Genomic DNA, 14,139 nt, shown 5'->3' on the forward strand with positions numbered 1-14,139 from the left:
CTTTTAGGAATTGTGAAAATCTAATATAATTGAAGTAAAATTTAAGTAAAAATCTGAAAAATTCGGAAGGGTTCACAAACAGTCAAGCACCACTGTACATATTGAGCAGTTTCTCTGTTAAAACACCTAGACATTTATGAATAATTTGACAACTGGAGTGACCACTCACCATGTCGAAGGGCTGTTGCACTGTCCACACCAACTTGCTAAAAGGAAACACCAAGTGCCAACATCAATGTCATTTTATTCATACATTTTTAGTAGGAATAAATGAGAAACAGCTCAGCACAACAGATGGCTGAAAGAGAAATGCTTCAGAGTTGTTATGTTATAGGGCAGTCCCTCTCTTGATTAGTCTATTTTCTCTCAATAAGAGAATGCGGGAAATAAGGTTTCATACTATATCTGTTGCTGTTCTACTTGAAAGGATATACATTTGCCAAATTCCACCAAAATAGTATTTAATAGGTCAATATCGTAAGATGTCCAATCAGTCTATGACCCGCACACTGGCCATATATTTACAACACAAGCACAATATAGCAATGACAGCCATAATTGTCTGTACCCTTTTATAAAGCAGAAAATGTTCCTTTAAATATTAAAAATTCTGTTCAGTAAAATGTTATTTATAACATCAGTTCTTCTGTGAATTCCTGGAATACTTCTGGTGCTGATGTTCTTACTGTAGATAGCTACTCTTGATCTTGTAGTGCGGTACACTACTGATACTTGCACACAGCACTTTAGTCTCTATAACCAACGACGATGAGGCACACATCATCAATGGCTTATGATAACTTGAGTCCTTGAAGGTTGTGTCTCAAATTCAGTTTCTCTTTTTCCTGTCTGCTCTTCTCCATTTTAAAGGCCTGTGTATTGGCCTTTTTCTCCATCCTTCGTTCCTAGAAGAAAAAAATAACACAAGTACTCGTGGGTATTTTATTATCTCAACACTTCTCTAATGGCAATGCCCATTAGTAGAACAATATGGTACCAATAGTTGGATTCAAATTTGGTCTGTTGTTGTACAGGTGCATCTCACTAAATTAGAATATCATCAAAAAGTTAATTTCAGTTCTTCAATACAAAAAGTGAAACTCATATATTATATAGAGTCATTACAAACAGAGTGATCTATTTCAAGTGTTTATTTCTGTCAGGCAGTGTGCCCACTATGAGTTTTTTAAGCGTTTCCGCAGATGCAATTCCGCTCCAGAAAGGCTTAAAAAACACATGGTAGAAGGCCTGCCATGTTCCCCAATGACAATCCGCATGTGCTCTGCACATGCTGCAGAAATTTCCACTGCGGATTATCATTGCAGAAAAATCTGCAGCACTACCAATTATTTAGCGTAATCACATTGACTTGCATTGAATTGCATAATATCCGCATCACTACATGTGCACATGCGATATTAAGCGATTCAATGTGCGGATGGTACCCGGGTTTGGAGAAGAGGAGACTCTCCTCCAGACCCGGGTACAATAGTAGCTGTAATAAAAAAAACAAAACAAAGAATTAAAATAAAAAAATACATTATACTTACCTTCTGATGGCCCCCGGTCTCCATAGTCATCCGTCCTGGCTTCCCGGCAGCTCGCGATGGTCTAAAAGGACCTGCCATAACGTCATTTAGTCATGTGACGTCACATGGCTAAATTAAGTCATGGCAGGTCCTTTTACACAACCGCGAGACACCGGGAAGACCGGACACATCGGATAAGCAGACCGGGGGCCATCAGAAGGCAAGTATAATGTTTATTTTTAACCATTCTTTTCCGGTCACACTATATAAATCCATGCCGGTTGCATGGATTTATAATTTATATAGTGTGACCAAGTTGTCAAGCACTTTCCAAGTGATGCTAAAATCGCTTGGAAAGCGCTTGACAACCCGCATGCAAAATCGCATGATCAAAACGCTTCAATTACGCTGGTCTCTGGCAGGAAAAACGCATGTAAAATCCACATGTGTTTTTTCTGCCAGGGAGATGCAGAAACACTCAGGAAAAATCCGGAGCATTTCTGCATCGTGGGCACTTAGCCTTAATGTTGATGATTATGACTTACAGCCAATGAAAACACAAAAGTCATTATCTCAGTAAATCAGAATAATTAGCAAAAAAACACCTGCAAAGGCTTCCTAAGCATTTAAAAAGGTCCCTTAGTCTGTTTCAGTAGGTTCCACAATCATGGGGAAGACTGCTGACTAGACAGATATCCAGAAGGCAGTCATTGACACACTCCACAAGGAGGGTAAGCCACAAAAGGTCATTGCTAAAGAAGCTGGCTGTTCAGAGTGCTGTATCCAAGCATATTAATGGAAAGTTGAGTGGAAGGAAAAAGTGTGATAGAAAAAGGTGCACAAGCAACCGGGATAACTGCAGCCTTGAAAGAATTGTTAAGAAAACGCCATTCAAAAATTTGGGGGAGATTCACAAGGAGTGGACTGCTGCTGGAGTCATTGTTTCAAGAGCCATCACACACAGACGTATCCAGGACATGGGCTACAAGTGTTGCATTCCTTGTGTCAAGCCACTCATGACCAATAGGCAATGCCAGAAGCGTCTTACCTGGGCCAAGGAAATTTTGCATTTCATTTGGAAATCAAGGTCCCAGAGTCTGGAGGAAGAGTGGAGAGGCACACAATCCAAGCTGCTTGGGGTCTAGTGTGAAGTTGGTGTAAGTCCACTGTGTTTGATCGAGACCAAAGTCAGCGCAGCCGTCTACCAGGAAATTTTAGAGCACTTCATGCTTCCCTCTGCCGACAAGCTTGTTGGAGATGAAAATTTCATTCTCCAACAGGACTTGGCACCTATCCACACTGCCAAAAGAACCAATGCCTGGTTTAAAAAAAAACAGTATCACTGTGCTTGATTGGCCAGCAAACTTGCCTGATGTTTATGGGATAATGTCAAGAGGAAGATGAGAGACACCAGACCCAACAATGCAAACGAGCTGAAGGCTGCTATCAAAGCCACCTGGGCTTCCATAACACTGGCTGATCGCCTCCATGCCACGCCGCATTGATGCAGCAATTGATGCAAAAGGAGCCCTGACCAACTATTGAGTGCATTTACTGAACAAACATTTCAGTAGGCCAACATTTCGGATTTTAAAAACATTTTTCAAGCTGCTATAAAGTATTCTAATTTACTGAGATAATGACTTTTGTGTTTTCATTGGCTGTAAGCCATAATCATCAACATTAACAGAAATAAACACTTGAAATAGATCACTCTGTTTGTAATGACTCTATATAATATATGAGTTTCACTTTTTGATGAAATTCTAATTTAGTGAGAAGAACTTGTATATTCTGGAAACATAAGGAAGGGGTGAGATGCTCACCTTGCGTTCCTCCTTTATTGCTTGTTTCCTAGCTTTTCGCTCATCCGTGGTTTCATGTTTGGTGCGTGGCTGGGTTGACACCTTGGGCAAGTCTCCACCATTAATCATTTCCATCCTCTCTACTTGCTTTGCTGTAAGCCCCCTTCCAGGAAGAACTCCGAGTGGGATGCCGGTTTTAGTAGATACTTTTATAAGCTTAGCCTAAGGAACACATATGTAAAAAAATGTTTTGCAATTTTCATGTAACACTGTTATTAAAGCCTAGATGCAACATTTCAACCTACTGATGTACAGAAAAACAACATATGCGAGATGGCTTGTAATGATACACGAAAACCTTATAAAAATATACTTACCTTTGGTGGATCTTTGATAATTTGCGGGTGATTATACAAATTGGAATATGTGCCTGTTAAATAAGGGAAAACACATTTAAAGGGATATTCTCAAGTTTGGATATTATACCCTATCCGTGGGATAGGGGATAACTTTCCGAACGCTGGGGGTCTGACCGCTGAGGCTACAACTGATCCTCAGAACTAGGACTCTGAAGAACGCGTGTTAATGGAGCAGTTGTCAATCATGAGAACTGCCGCTCCATTCTCTCTAAATAGGATCGCAAGAGATAGCTGAGCGCTGCGGTTAGTCTACAGCATTACCATTAGAATGAATGAAGCAGAATTTTGCACGTTTGACCACCGTTGACATTCACATGCCCAGGTTCTCGGGATGATTGGTGGGTCCCAGCAGTCAGATTCAAGTGATCAGGAAGTTATTCCCTAGCCCAAAGATAGCAGAACTTCTAAACTTGAGAATAACCCTTTAAGTAAAAATACTGGCAACCAACTATTTTATCAAACTATGGAAAAGAGAGCAAATTATAGTTACAATATGATGCAATATAGAACTGAGACAAAAAACAACATTGTTTTACCATTATCTGGTTTATGTCTAATATCTGCTACTTCTAACTATGTTATTACAACAAAAAAATTACATTAAAAGGGAATCTGTCAGAAGTTTTTGATATGTAAACTGAGTACAGCATGAAGTAGAGGTTAAAACACTTAACATGTCCAGCTGTGTGGCGTTTACAAGTCCGACACCGCCCCCTTCTGTGATCAGCAGCTCACTATCTATTGACAATGTACATACAAAGCCTGGTGTGGGTGGGGTTAGATTTCTCAGCTCTGCCTCATTGCTGAATCTAAAAACTCTCTCAGAACAGCTGCACCTAGTAAAATAAGTGATACATAGTTGGATTTTGCTTCTTTGCTCAGGCGGTCCTCAGATGAGGTAGTAAAACCTGCTGACAGATCCCCTTTAAGACAAACAGACCAAACTAGCCATGATGGTAACCATATTACCAGTAGATTAGAAGCTGTACTATACACAGAATTGCACTGTATACATACTTATGATGGATTCACAGTCCCACTTCTCCCGTGGCTCTTCTATAACTACAGTTTGCATTTCTTCCTTTTCCTCTTCATCTTCCTCGATTAAATCCAGATCAGGTTTGTGCTCCAGGTCTTTCAGTTTCAAACATCTTCAGCAATAGTAAAGCATATCACCAATTAAAATGACTTACCTATAACAACACTGTACTTTATGAGCTCCGACAAGTTTATACATTTCTGCATACTAAGGCTCTGTTCTCATTCTCATCTGCATTGGGGGCTCTATCCCGAGCAGTCACTGCAGATCCAGCCAAAAAAACAAGACAAAAACAGCAGACCAGGCTGTAATATTTGGGCTAATAAAAGCAAGGACATTATGGAAATCTGACAGACCCCAATAAAGTTAATGGGGTCCAGCAGTTACTGCTGTTGTTCATTATAAGATGGATGGGGCACCGCCATCATTTTCGTTGTCCTGCTCCTATGACGGAGCAATACAATGGACAATCAGTCATTTTCTCATTGCTACTTTTGGAAATTCTTTGCAACTCAAAAAGGGGAATTATTTAAGAAAAAGGTAATACAAACCGTTAAAAAAAATTATAACAATCATAAAATATTATATAATTACAGAGGAGAAACAACTTAATCCAGTATAAACAAATAAAAGAGCCACAGCAAAGCTAAAGTAAACTTCAGGTTCACGTTAAAAAAAAAAAAAAAGTGATAGATGTTACAATAAGGACTACTTCTGTAGCCATAAAGGGTCATAATGGCCGTCATAGACACAGAGACGCTACACCCCCAAAGCCAGTTTTAGATCATATTAGTCACCGGATTTCACAATACAGGATGTATACATTATTCATTAGATCTTTTAGGGTACTTACAGGTATTCTAACATTAAATTTCAAAATACAGTCATACATTCGAACTGGGCATTTTAGAAGTCTAGCTAAAAAGACCAAAAGAATTCATGAGTCCAATTGTATTTAGTTTCTGCTCACCCAGCCTGACTGATAGCTGTAGATCATACTGAGCAATATGAAATTTCACCAGCAGAAACGAGAGACACTGAAGAGCTGTCAATCAGGCAAGATTTGCAGAAAATGTGCTTAAACTTTTCAGGCTATGTGCCCACGATTAGGCTATAGCAGCACTTTGGTAGCAGCATACTTTCACTGCGTGAAAAGCGCTGCGTCCGATCACGCAGGTAAATCCGCATGTGTTCTTTGACACATGCAGATTTACAGCATTCAATACACGCTAATGGGGAAATTTCTGTTGCGGGGAACAGTATCTCCACTGCAGATAATTGACATGCTGCGGCTCGTAAACACGCGCCGCGGGTGAGTTTATGCGGCTTCAGATAGAAGCACAGTGGGCATGGGATTTCTATAAATCCATCCACTGTGCTTCAACTGTATAACTCAGTGTTTGGACGCAGCGCAGGTGAGCAACGTCCAAAACGCTGCTATTACAGATCGTGGGCACGTACCCTTAAAAGTATTATACAGCCCCTCTGACATAGATTTTAAAAGCCTCATCAGGTCTATTAATGTATACAGTTTACATTCTGAAATTTGGTTCCAAGTTTATTTTTTTTACTTAAATATTTTGAAAGTCTATCAGCGGTAACATTTTAACTAGCTGGCAAATTCAATGTGTCAGCACACTGCCATTAAAGTATATCTTATACCAATCTTCTATAGTAAAATTATTTACTGGTTCCAGTCGAAACAGGGTGATAGCGATTGCATAAGTAATTAAAAATAAGTAGTTATAAGTAGTACATTGGATAAATCTCATATGAAAATAATATTAAATATAGCTTACTCTTTTGCCTTCTCCTTGAAGTAATTATCCACAACATCCTGAAGGCGGTTGCTATCTGCATGGATGAATCCTTCTAGTTCTGCATTATCTAATGCACCAATTTCATCATCGTCAAACTGCTCATAAAACTAAAAATAAAATTACTACATTAATAATTTTAGATCTCCAAAACAAACTCAATAAAACAAAAAAAAATTGCCTTGTGCAAATCTACGCTATACATTGGACAGATGTTACTCCAGCACACTTGCAATTTAAGGGTATATGCACACAACTTCTGTCTGATGCTGTTGGACCCTCCAAGATTTACCTAGGCTTCAGAAAAACAACAGCGGCCATTTCCTTGAAACGACTTTGTTGGCAGTTTTACCCTTGTTTCTGCGATGCCTATGTCGTCGGTGTCTTTTTTCTATAGTTTTAACTAGAACAAACATGTTATTTCTTTTAACTGCTTTAGTTTCTAAACCCTGAAGTGGTTAAAAGAAGTAACGAAACATTGAAATTCTGCAGAGAAATGTCGGTTTTACATTGCTGAGCGTTATGTTCACTTTTTCCAGCGCTTTTTAGGCGGAATTGGGTTGAAAAAGATGTTATGAGCACATACCCTGGCTTCAAATGTGTAAACTCCCCCCATTTTGTGTATTTTTCAGACTTAAATTCCAGTATTAAAGGGAATCTGTCAGTAGGATCTATATGGGTATACAGGTCCAATGTTTTATTCCAGAGAAATTCACATTTTTTTTTTTAATATTTAAAAGGAGCTGTTGCGATCCAAGGGCTGGACATAAATCTCCCTGAGAATCTGCCTCCAGAGCTCATTTTAAATGAAAGGGGTATTCCCAGTGTGAGACATGTAATGACTGTTAGTCTACTCTCTTGATCCAAATGTCTCATACTTTTAACGCCGCATACATTTATAAGCAGCACTGGGATTTTCTGGAGAGATCACTGTCCAGCCCATAGATCTCAACAGCTTATTTACATATTAAGAAAACCTTGGATATGTCTGGAATAAGACATCGTATCGCAAATATCAAGGTATCATTTTATGCAACTTTCTACAACCTACATGCCCATGTAGATGGCTTAGGAGGGTTGATCCTACTGACAGATTCCCTATAAACACAAAAGCATCTTGTACCTTTTCAAAGCGTTCATCCAGTAGTGTGAGCTGCTCATTTCTCCGCATTACAGAGGAAGACATGGAATACTGTGAGAAGCGGCTCTTGGTCTCTTCCTGCATGAACATAAACTCTTTCATGGGACCGCCTTCACCCTCTTCATCCGAAAAAGGCCCATCTGAGTCAAAGTCACCTTCTTGGCTTCCATCATCACCTTCCTCGCTGTCAACATCTTCCCATTCATTATCATCTGCTCCACACTCGTTTCTATACATTTAGAATATTTACACGATCAGGCATTTTTGATCCGCAAAGAGGAGCCAAAAGCAAAAGTATTATGTATAAAATATTAAAGAATATCATATAGTTTAGGGGAAATATTAAAATCATGTAATATACCCAACAGTAGTGGCTGTATCATTGGCTTGTAATATGAAGTCATCGTCCAGCTGGTTTTCAGGGTTATCAAAGTCAAAATCATCATCCAAAGCTGCTACTATATCAGGATCCAAGTCTAGACAAAGACCTAAAAAAAAAAAAAAAAAAGAAGATTTCTGACTTTCCATGCAGTGAAGATCAATATCACCAAGATGTGGCTGACACTTCTAGAATACAGGAGAGGCTTTCCATAATCACAACTCGTCGCTTATTCACAGGAGTGTCTGACTGATTAGTGTCTGATCGCTGACACTACCAACTACAAAAAGAAACATGTAGCTACCATAAGGAAGTACTAAGGAGTCAGTGGAGACTAATCCAGACATAAGTTGTACAGTTAAAGGGGTTATCAATGGCAGATTGGTGTGTATCCGACACCTAGCGCCCCCCACCATTCAGTGGTTTATGTGTTCCAGTGGCAGCTTAGAGCTGCTCCATTCAAAGTCTGGCAGCCGGTTACTGCAGCTCAGCTGTGCTTCAGTGGCTGACGACGACTAGTAGCAGCCACTGCACTTTTCAAAAGGTTTACACTGGGCCTCCACCAAGCAAAAACAAACAGCTTATCAGTGGGAGCGCCTGGTGTCAGACCCCCATCATTCTGCTATTGATGATGTATCCTGAAGATAGGAGTTGTCCAAGTATAGGTATTAACCTATAAGTGACTCAACAGATCTTAAAATAACAGTTTCACTGTTGATATTCCAGAGCAGACGAAGCATATCTTGGCACGTCCCAATAAAAAGCAAGTAAATCAATGCAGGTGGTTTAGCCAACATGGTGCAAAGGGAAGAAGTTGTCCACACAAACCAGGTTGCTCCTTTTAAGCAAACTGGAAACAGACAGTGCCAAAAAGTCAAAGGGGAATTCTGGTACTAGCAAATTCTCAGTGCATAAACGGTAAAAGGGGTGTTCTAGTTTAAGCATGTTATCACCCATCCAGAAGAAGGGTGACAATTGTTAGATCACTGTGCGATTCCACTTCTGGGATCCCAAGAAATTAGGGTTTTAAGTCTCATGTTTCCACTGCCTGAGAAGCCCTTTAAATAACAGATTTCTCTCTGCTACATTTGTCTGTAATGTTAATGAAATGTAAGAAAAAATGCCTCGGCTAGAAAACATTGCAGCTCTACACATGTTAACTGTATTTTTATTCACACACAAATGGAGACATTTTTACACCAGTCTTACTATAAAGTAACAACTCTGCTCAGCACCACTTAGCAGAATGGACAGATGTAAGCTGCTGTGACCGCAGTACATTAATATCAAAAAGCAGAGCAGCACAGTGGGAGGGCCAAGATGTATGCAATGTAAACTGTTACTGCCATATAGAATGTACTTATATAATTGAGGTACTTCGTGTACGTATTGGCCAATGTGTGTGCCCACCAGCAATGACAAGGTGTACCCATCTTTGACGGGACCCAAAACTTTTTCTTTCAGATATGTCTCTGCCACGCTTAAAGACTAAAAATTTAAGGCTATGGCTACACAGCAGCAGAAACAGAAAAGACTGGCCGGCACTTCCATAACAAGAAATAGGTGTGAACAGGTGCTTACTAGGAGCAGCTACCTCCATATACAACTAACAAAGCAGCACACTGTAACGCTAAGTATGTGAACATGAAATATGAATAGCATTACTGCTGTAGAGAATAGAAATAAATGAGAAATCTTAGCGCATATATTGGCCAATTCATGTGTACCTGGTAGCCACGTTAAGGAGTTTCTCAAAAATACCAGGACTCCATTAATGTGAATTCCTCTCTAAGAGACATTCGTCTGCTTGTGTGTAGAATAATAAGATCCTGCTGCAATTAATAGGGTCCTGGTATTTTTAAGAAATGCCTTAACGTGGCTACCAGGTACACATGAATTGGCCAATTTATGAGCTAAGATTTCTCATTTATTTCTATTCTCTACAGCAGTAATGCTATTCAAATATTTCATGTTCGCATACTTAGTGTTACACAGCAGCAGAGTCACATTGCGAAACGGAAGATATGATTCCCATGGTTTCACACTGCAACACAGGTCGCAAATGTTTCCATCAACTTCACTGAAAGTTGCAAGTGAAAATATGACAGAGCTCGAAAAACAGTCGCGCAGCAGCAAATCAAAGACAAGGTTTTTTGAGAATTTCTGTCTTGCAGCAAGTGTTGCCGTGTAGCCTTAGGCTATGTGCCCACGATGCAGAAATGCTCAGGATTTTTCCTGAGCGTTTTTGCATCTCCCTGGCAGAAAAAACGCATGCGGATTGTACATGTGGATTGTACATGCCAGGGACATGCGGATGTGAAGCGTTCTTCACTTGCATTTCCGCATGCGGGTTGTCAAGCGCTTTCCAAGTGATTTTAGCATCACTTGGAAAGTGCTTGACAACTTGGTCACACTATATAAATCCATGCAACCGGCATGGATTTATATACTGTGACCGTAAAAGAATGGTAAAAAATAAAAAATACATTATACTTACCTTCTGATGGCCCCCAGTCTCCATAGCGATCCATCCTGGCTTGCCGGCAGCTCGTGGTGGACTAAAAGGACCTGCGGTGACATCATTTAGCTGCTGACGTCGGCGGTCACGTGACCTATCACACGACTAAATGAAGTCACCGCAGGTCCTTTTAGTCCACTGCGAGCTGCCGGCAAGCCAGGATGGATCGCTATGGAGACCGGGGGCCATCAGAAGGTAAGTATAATGTATGTATGTATGTATGTATGTATGTATGTATGTATGTATGTATGTGTATATATATATATATATATATATATATATATATATATATATATATATATATATATATATATATATATATATATATATATATATATATATATATATATATATATATATATATATATATATATATATATATATATATATATATATATATATATATATTTATTCTTTTTTTTTACAGGTACTATGGTACCCGGGTCTGGAGGAGAGTCTCCTCTTCTCCAAACCAGGGTACCATCCGCACATTGAATCCGCATGTGCAGATGCAGTGATGCGGATGTCATGCGGTCCAATGCAAGTCAATGGCGGCGAAAACGACACGATTCCGCAAAATAATTGGTAGTGCTGCAGATTTTTCCGCAATGATAATCCGCAGCATGTGCACAGCACATGCGGATCATCATTGGGGAACATGGCAGACCTTCTACAAAGCGTTTAAGCATTTCTGCAGCAAAATTGCCGCTGCAGAAACACTTAAAAAACGCATAGTGGGCACACAGCCTTAGTCTAAAAGGTAGGTAGGATCCAGCACTAATTAAAGAAAGCCTTAGACTGTTTAGTCATAATGGAAAGCTCACTCTGGCCGTCCCTGTGTATACTATATCTGTTAGGCTGCCACAGGCCCACACCCATGATATATAGTGCTCTGAACTGACCCGCATCACAGGCACATATATTTAGCAAGACCTGTACAGAGGTCATTCTGTGGGGAGGAGGTGAGCTGTGACCAACTACTTTTTATTGCAATACAGTGATAATAATGAGATAACTAGAACTGTAGAGATTGCCATCTCTACAGTTTATTATGAGGTTCAGTGGACAGTAAAAAAACAGCAGGACTTCAGGAAATCTTTTTAAACATATGGAGTAAAATAAAACAAGGAGGTGGAAAAAATAAAAAATAACAGCGCAGAATACAGAGAAGCAGCGCAGATCCGAGATGTGATAGTCGTTTATCTTTATTTTCTGGCAGACGTCCTTGATGGAATGATTGGTAAGTGACATACCTCGTGGTGCTGCTTTATTTAAAAGCCCAATATCTTCCTCAAATTCTGATGCAAAGACTGAAGATGGCAAGTTTATGCAAGGACCCTATACAGAGAAAAAAAACAAGTTGTCTTATTATGCTAACAACCCCTTTACAAGAAGATTATGAAAATCATCTTACACCCCATGCACTATAACCCTATAAAATTCTTAGTTCTTGACACCTTTCACATTTTAGAAGAAATTAAAAGGGAGGGAGATTCCACCTATGAACACGAGTCTGTTTTCTTGTGACCACCAACTACCAGTTTTTTCAAGTGTTACGTACTTTTCTCTTTAATGCATGCACATAACAGGTGCCCTGTGATGAATGATCCTTCCTCGCACATCTAAAATGTGGACCTTTTCTTCCATTAATAATGGACACTGTACCAGTGTGTGACTCTTCTGGTAGGAAATCGCTCTGTATTTATACAAAGCAGACAGGAGTAAACTGAAGGTAAAAATGGATCCTTTATACCTGGATGTAGTCAGCCTCCTCAACTCTCCCATCCGGTGTCACTATGATCTGGCTTGGTGCGCAGTGAGATTCAGAAGGCACAAGTTCAGCGGGGCCTGTTTCTTTAAGGTGTTGCAAATAGTTGTAGTCGTCATCAAAGAAAACCCCAAACGTCCTCTGCTCCTCTTTCCTCTTCTCTGTCTCTACCTGGAAGGAATAACAGCAAAAACGACATTATATCTGCATACATATGGCAACTTACCATTCTTTAAGTGGTTACCTCCATAATGTGAATAATTATAGATATATTACAGAAAACCTTTTAGCTGTTGGTTGGAAACATGACAACTTACACTGGACCTAATTAGAGACAGGATAATGGAAGTAGGAGCTTCCTGTGACCACCAGATTTCTGGAGTATAACCTATTGTATGGTGTTAGCTGCACTGACTATTGGGCAACCTATATCAATACTTATTTCTTGGATCAGCACCATTCTGGTTGCAGCATTCCCCATCATTCTTCTGACATAGGCATGTCACAAGACCACTGCAGCCTTCACTTTTTTGGCACAGCTGCAGTGGTCACATGGCATTGTTCATGTCACAAGAGTGACAAGGAGCAGGCCAATCTGGGACAGGAGTATGGATTGGTTTTTTTTTTACTGACCACATTGGGTCCATTTGTGAGGTGTTATCAGGGTATTGATCACTGTTCAATAAGGATCATCATTAAATAATCATATTATTTGGATTCCTGCAGAAAGTGACCAAACTCCCATTGAGTGTACCATCCAAAAGCCACGCAACGTGCCCCTGGTTGGACTAGCGCCAACATGTGGATGCACCGAGGGCACCTGTGTACGGGTCGGAGCCTCAGCTGAGCCTACATGGGGTCCTCTAACAATCACGTGGCAATGAGACAGAATTTGGGCATGTTTAGGGCATTTACAGGAGCACAGGATGAAAGAGCAGACTATACAGCAGCCAGGTTACAGTGCAAGTCAGTGGGGAGCCAGGACTGGGATACCGGATACTGAGGAGGCGCTATCGCCATCAAAGCCCCAGAAAACCCCTGGAACACTGATCTATTATACGGAACAGAGGAGGATACAGAGGGAGCAGACCTGGTCAGCGGGTAGCAGGACTCTCTGCGGGGCGGTCTCGTCGGCAGCTAGCGGGTCCCGCTGACTCCTGTGCACCAGGTGGAAGGTGACCGCTTTCTTCTTCTCTATAAAGGGCTTCTTCTTCCTGTGAGGCTATGGATAGAAAGCAGCGCACTATCACTATAGACAGAGTGGACTGAGGGACAACCTCCATACTGCTATTAGAGGGCTACCGTCACCTACGGCTCTTACCATGGTGCTCTGTGTCACTGCTGATAGACACCGGCAGACAGCGCCCTGTACAACGACAACACGACGTTATCAACTCCAGCTCGTGCCTCCTCCGTAGCGGCTAGATTGGAGTGGATTTCTGGAGGGGGCGTCACCGGAAGAGGCGGGGCCTTCTCAGACCAGTGGAACATATTCCACCGTACAGCTGCAGCAGTCTGCACATTGTGCCGGGATAAGAGGACTGTAGTTGTTCCTGAGGTGCGCTGAGCAGAAGACTCCAGGACTCTGCTGAGGACTGTAGATGATCCTGAGGTGCGCTGGGCAGAAGACTCCAGGACTCTGCTGAGGACTGTAGATGATCCTGAGGTGCGCTGGGCAGAGGACTCCAGGACTCTGCTGAGGACTGTAGATGATCCTGAGGTGC

General features: G+C 40.9%; 1 protein-coding gene across 1 annotated transcript; it reads right to left on the minus strand.

Moving 5' to 3' along the window:
- Positions 1-227: 227 nt before the first annotated feature.
- LTV1 (LTV1 ribosome biogenesis factor) lies at positions 228-13,893 on the minus strand. The gene is made up of 11 exons (XM_073671364.1): positions 13,737-13,893; positions 13,506-13,637; positions 12,401-12,586; positions 11,901-11,985; positions 8,112-8,238; positions 7,733-7,979; positions 6,592-6,719; positions 4,771-4,904; positions 3,712-3,764; positions 3,356-3,556; positions 228-905 (listed from the first exon to the last, which is right to left on the minus strand). Exons 1-11 carry the CDS (start codon positions 13,737-13,739, stop codon positions 792-794), a joined length of 1,410 nt encoding a protein of 469 aa, XP_073527465.1. The 5' UTR covers positions 13,740-13,893; the 3' UTR covers positions 228-791.
- Positions 13,894-14,139: the final 246 nt, after the last annotated feature.

The sequence above is a fragment of the Phyllobates terribilis genome, unplaced genomic scaffold, assembly GCF_046119375.1.
Source record: "Phyllobates terribilis strain yellow unplaced genomic scaffold, ASM4611937v1 Scaffold_3__8_contigs__length_932513732, whole genome shotgun sequence".
Lineage (NCBI taxonomy): Eukaryota > Metazoa > Chordata > Amphibia > Anura > Dendrobatidae > Phyllobates > Phyllobates terribilis.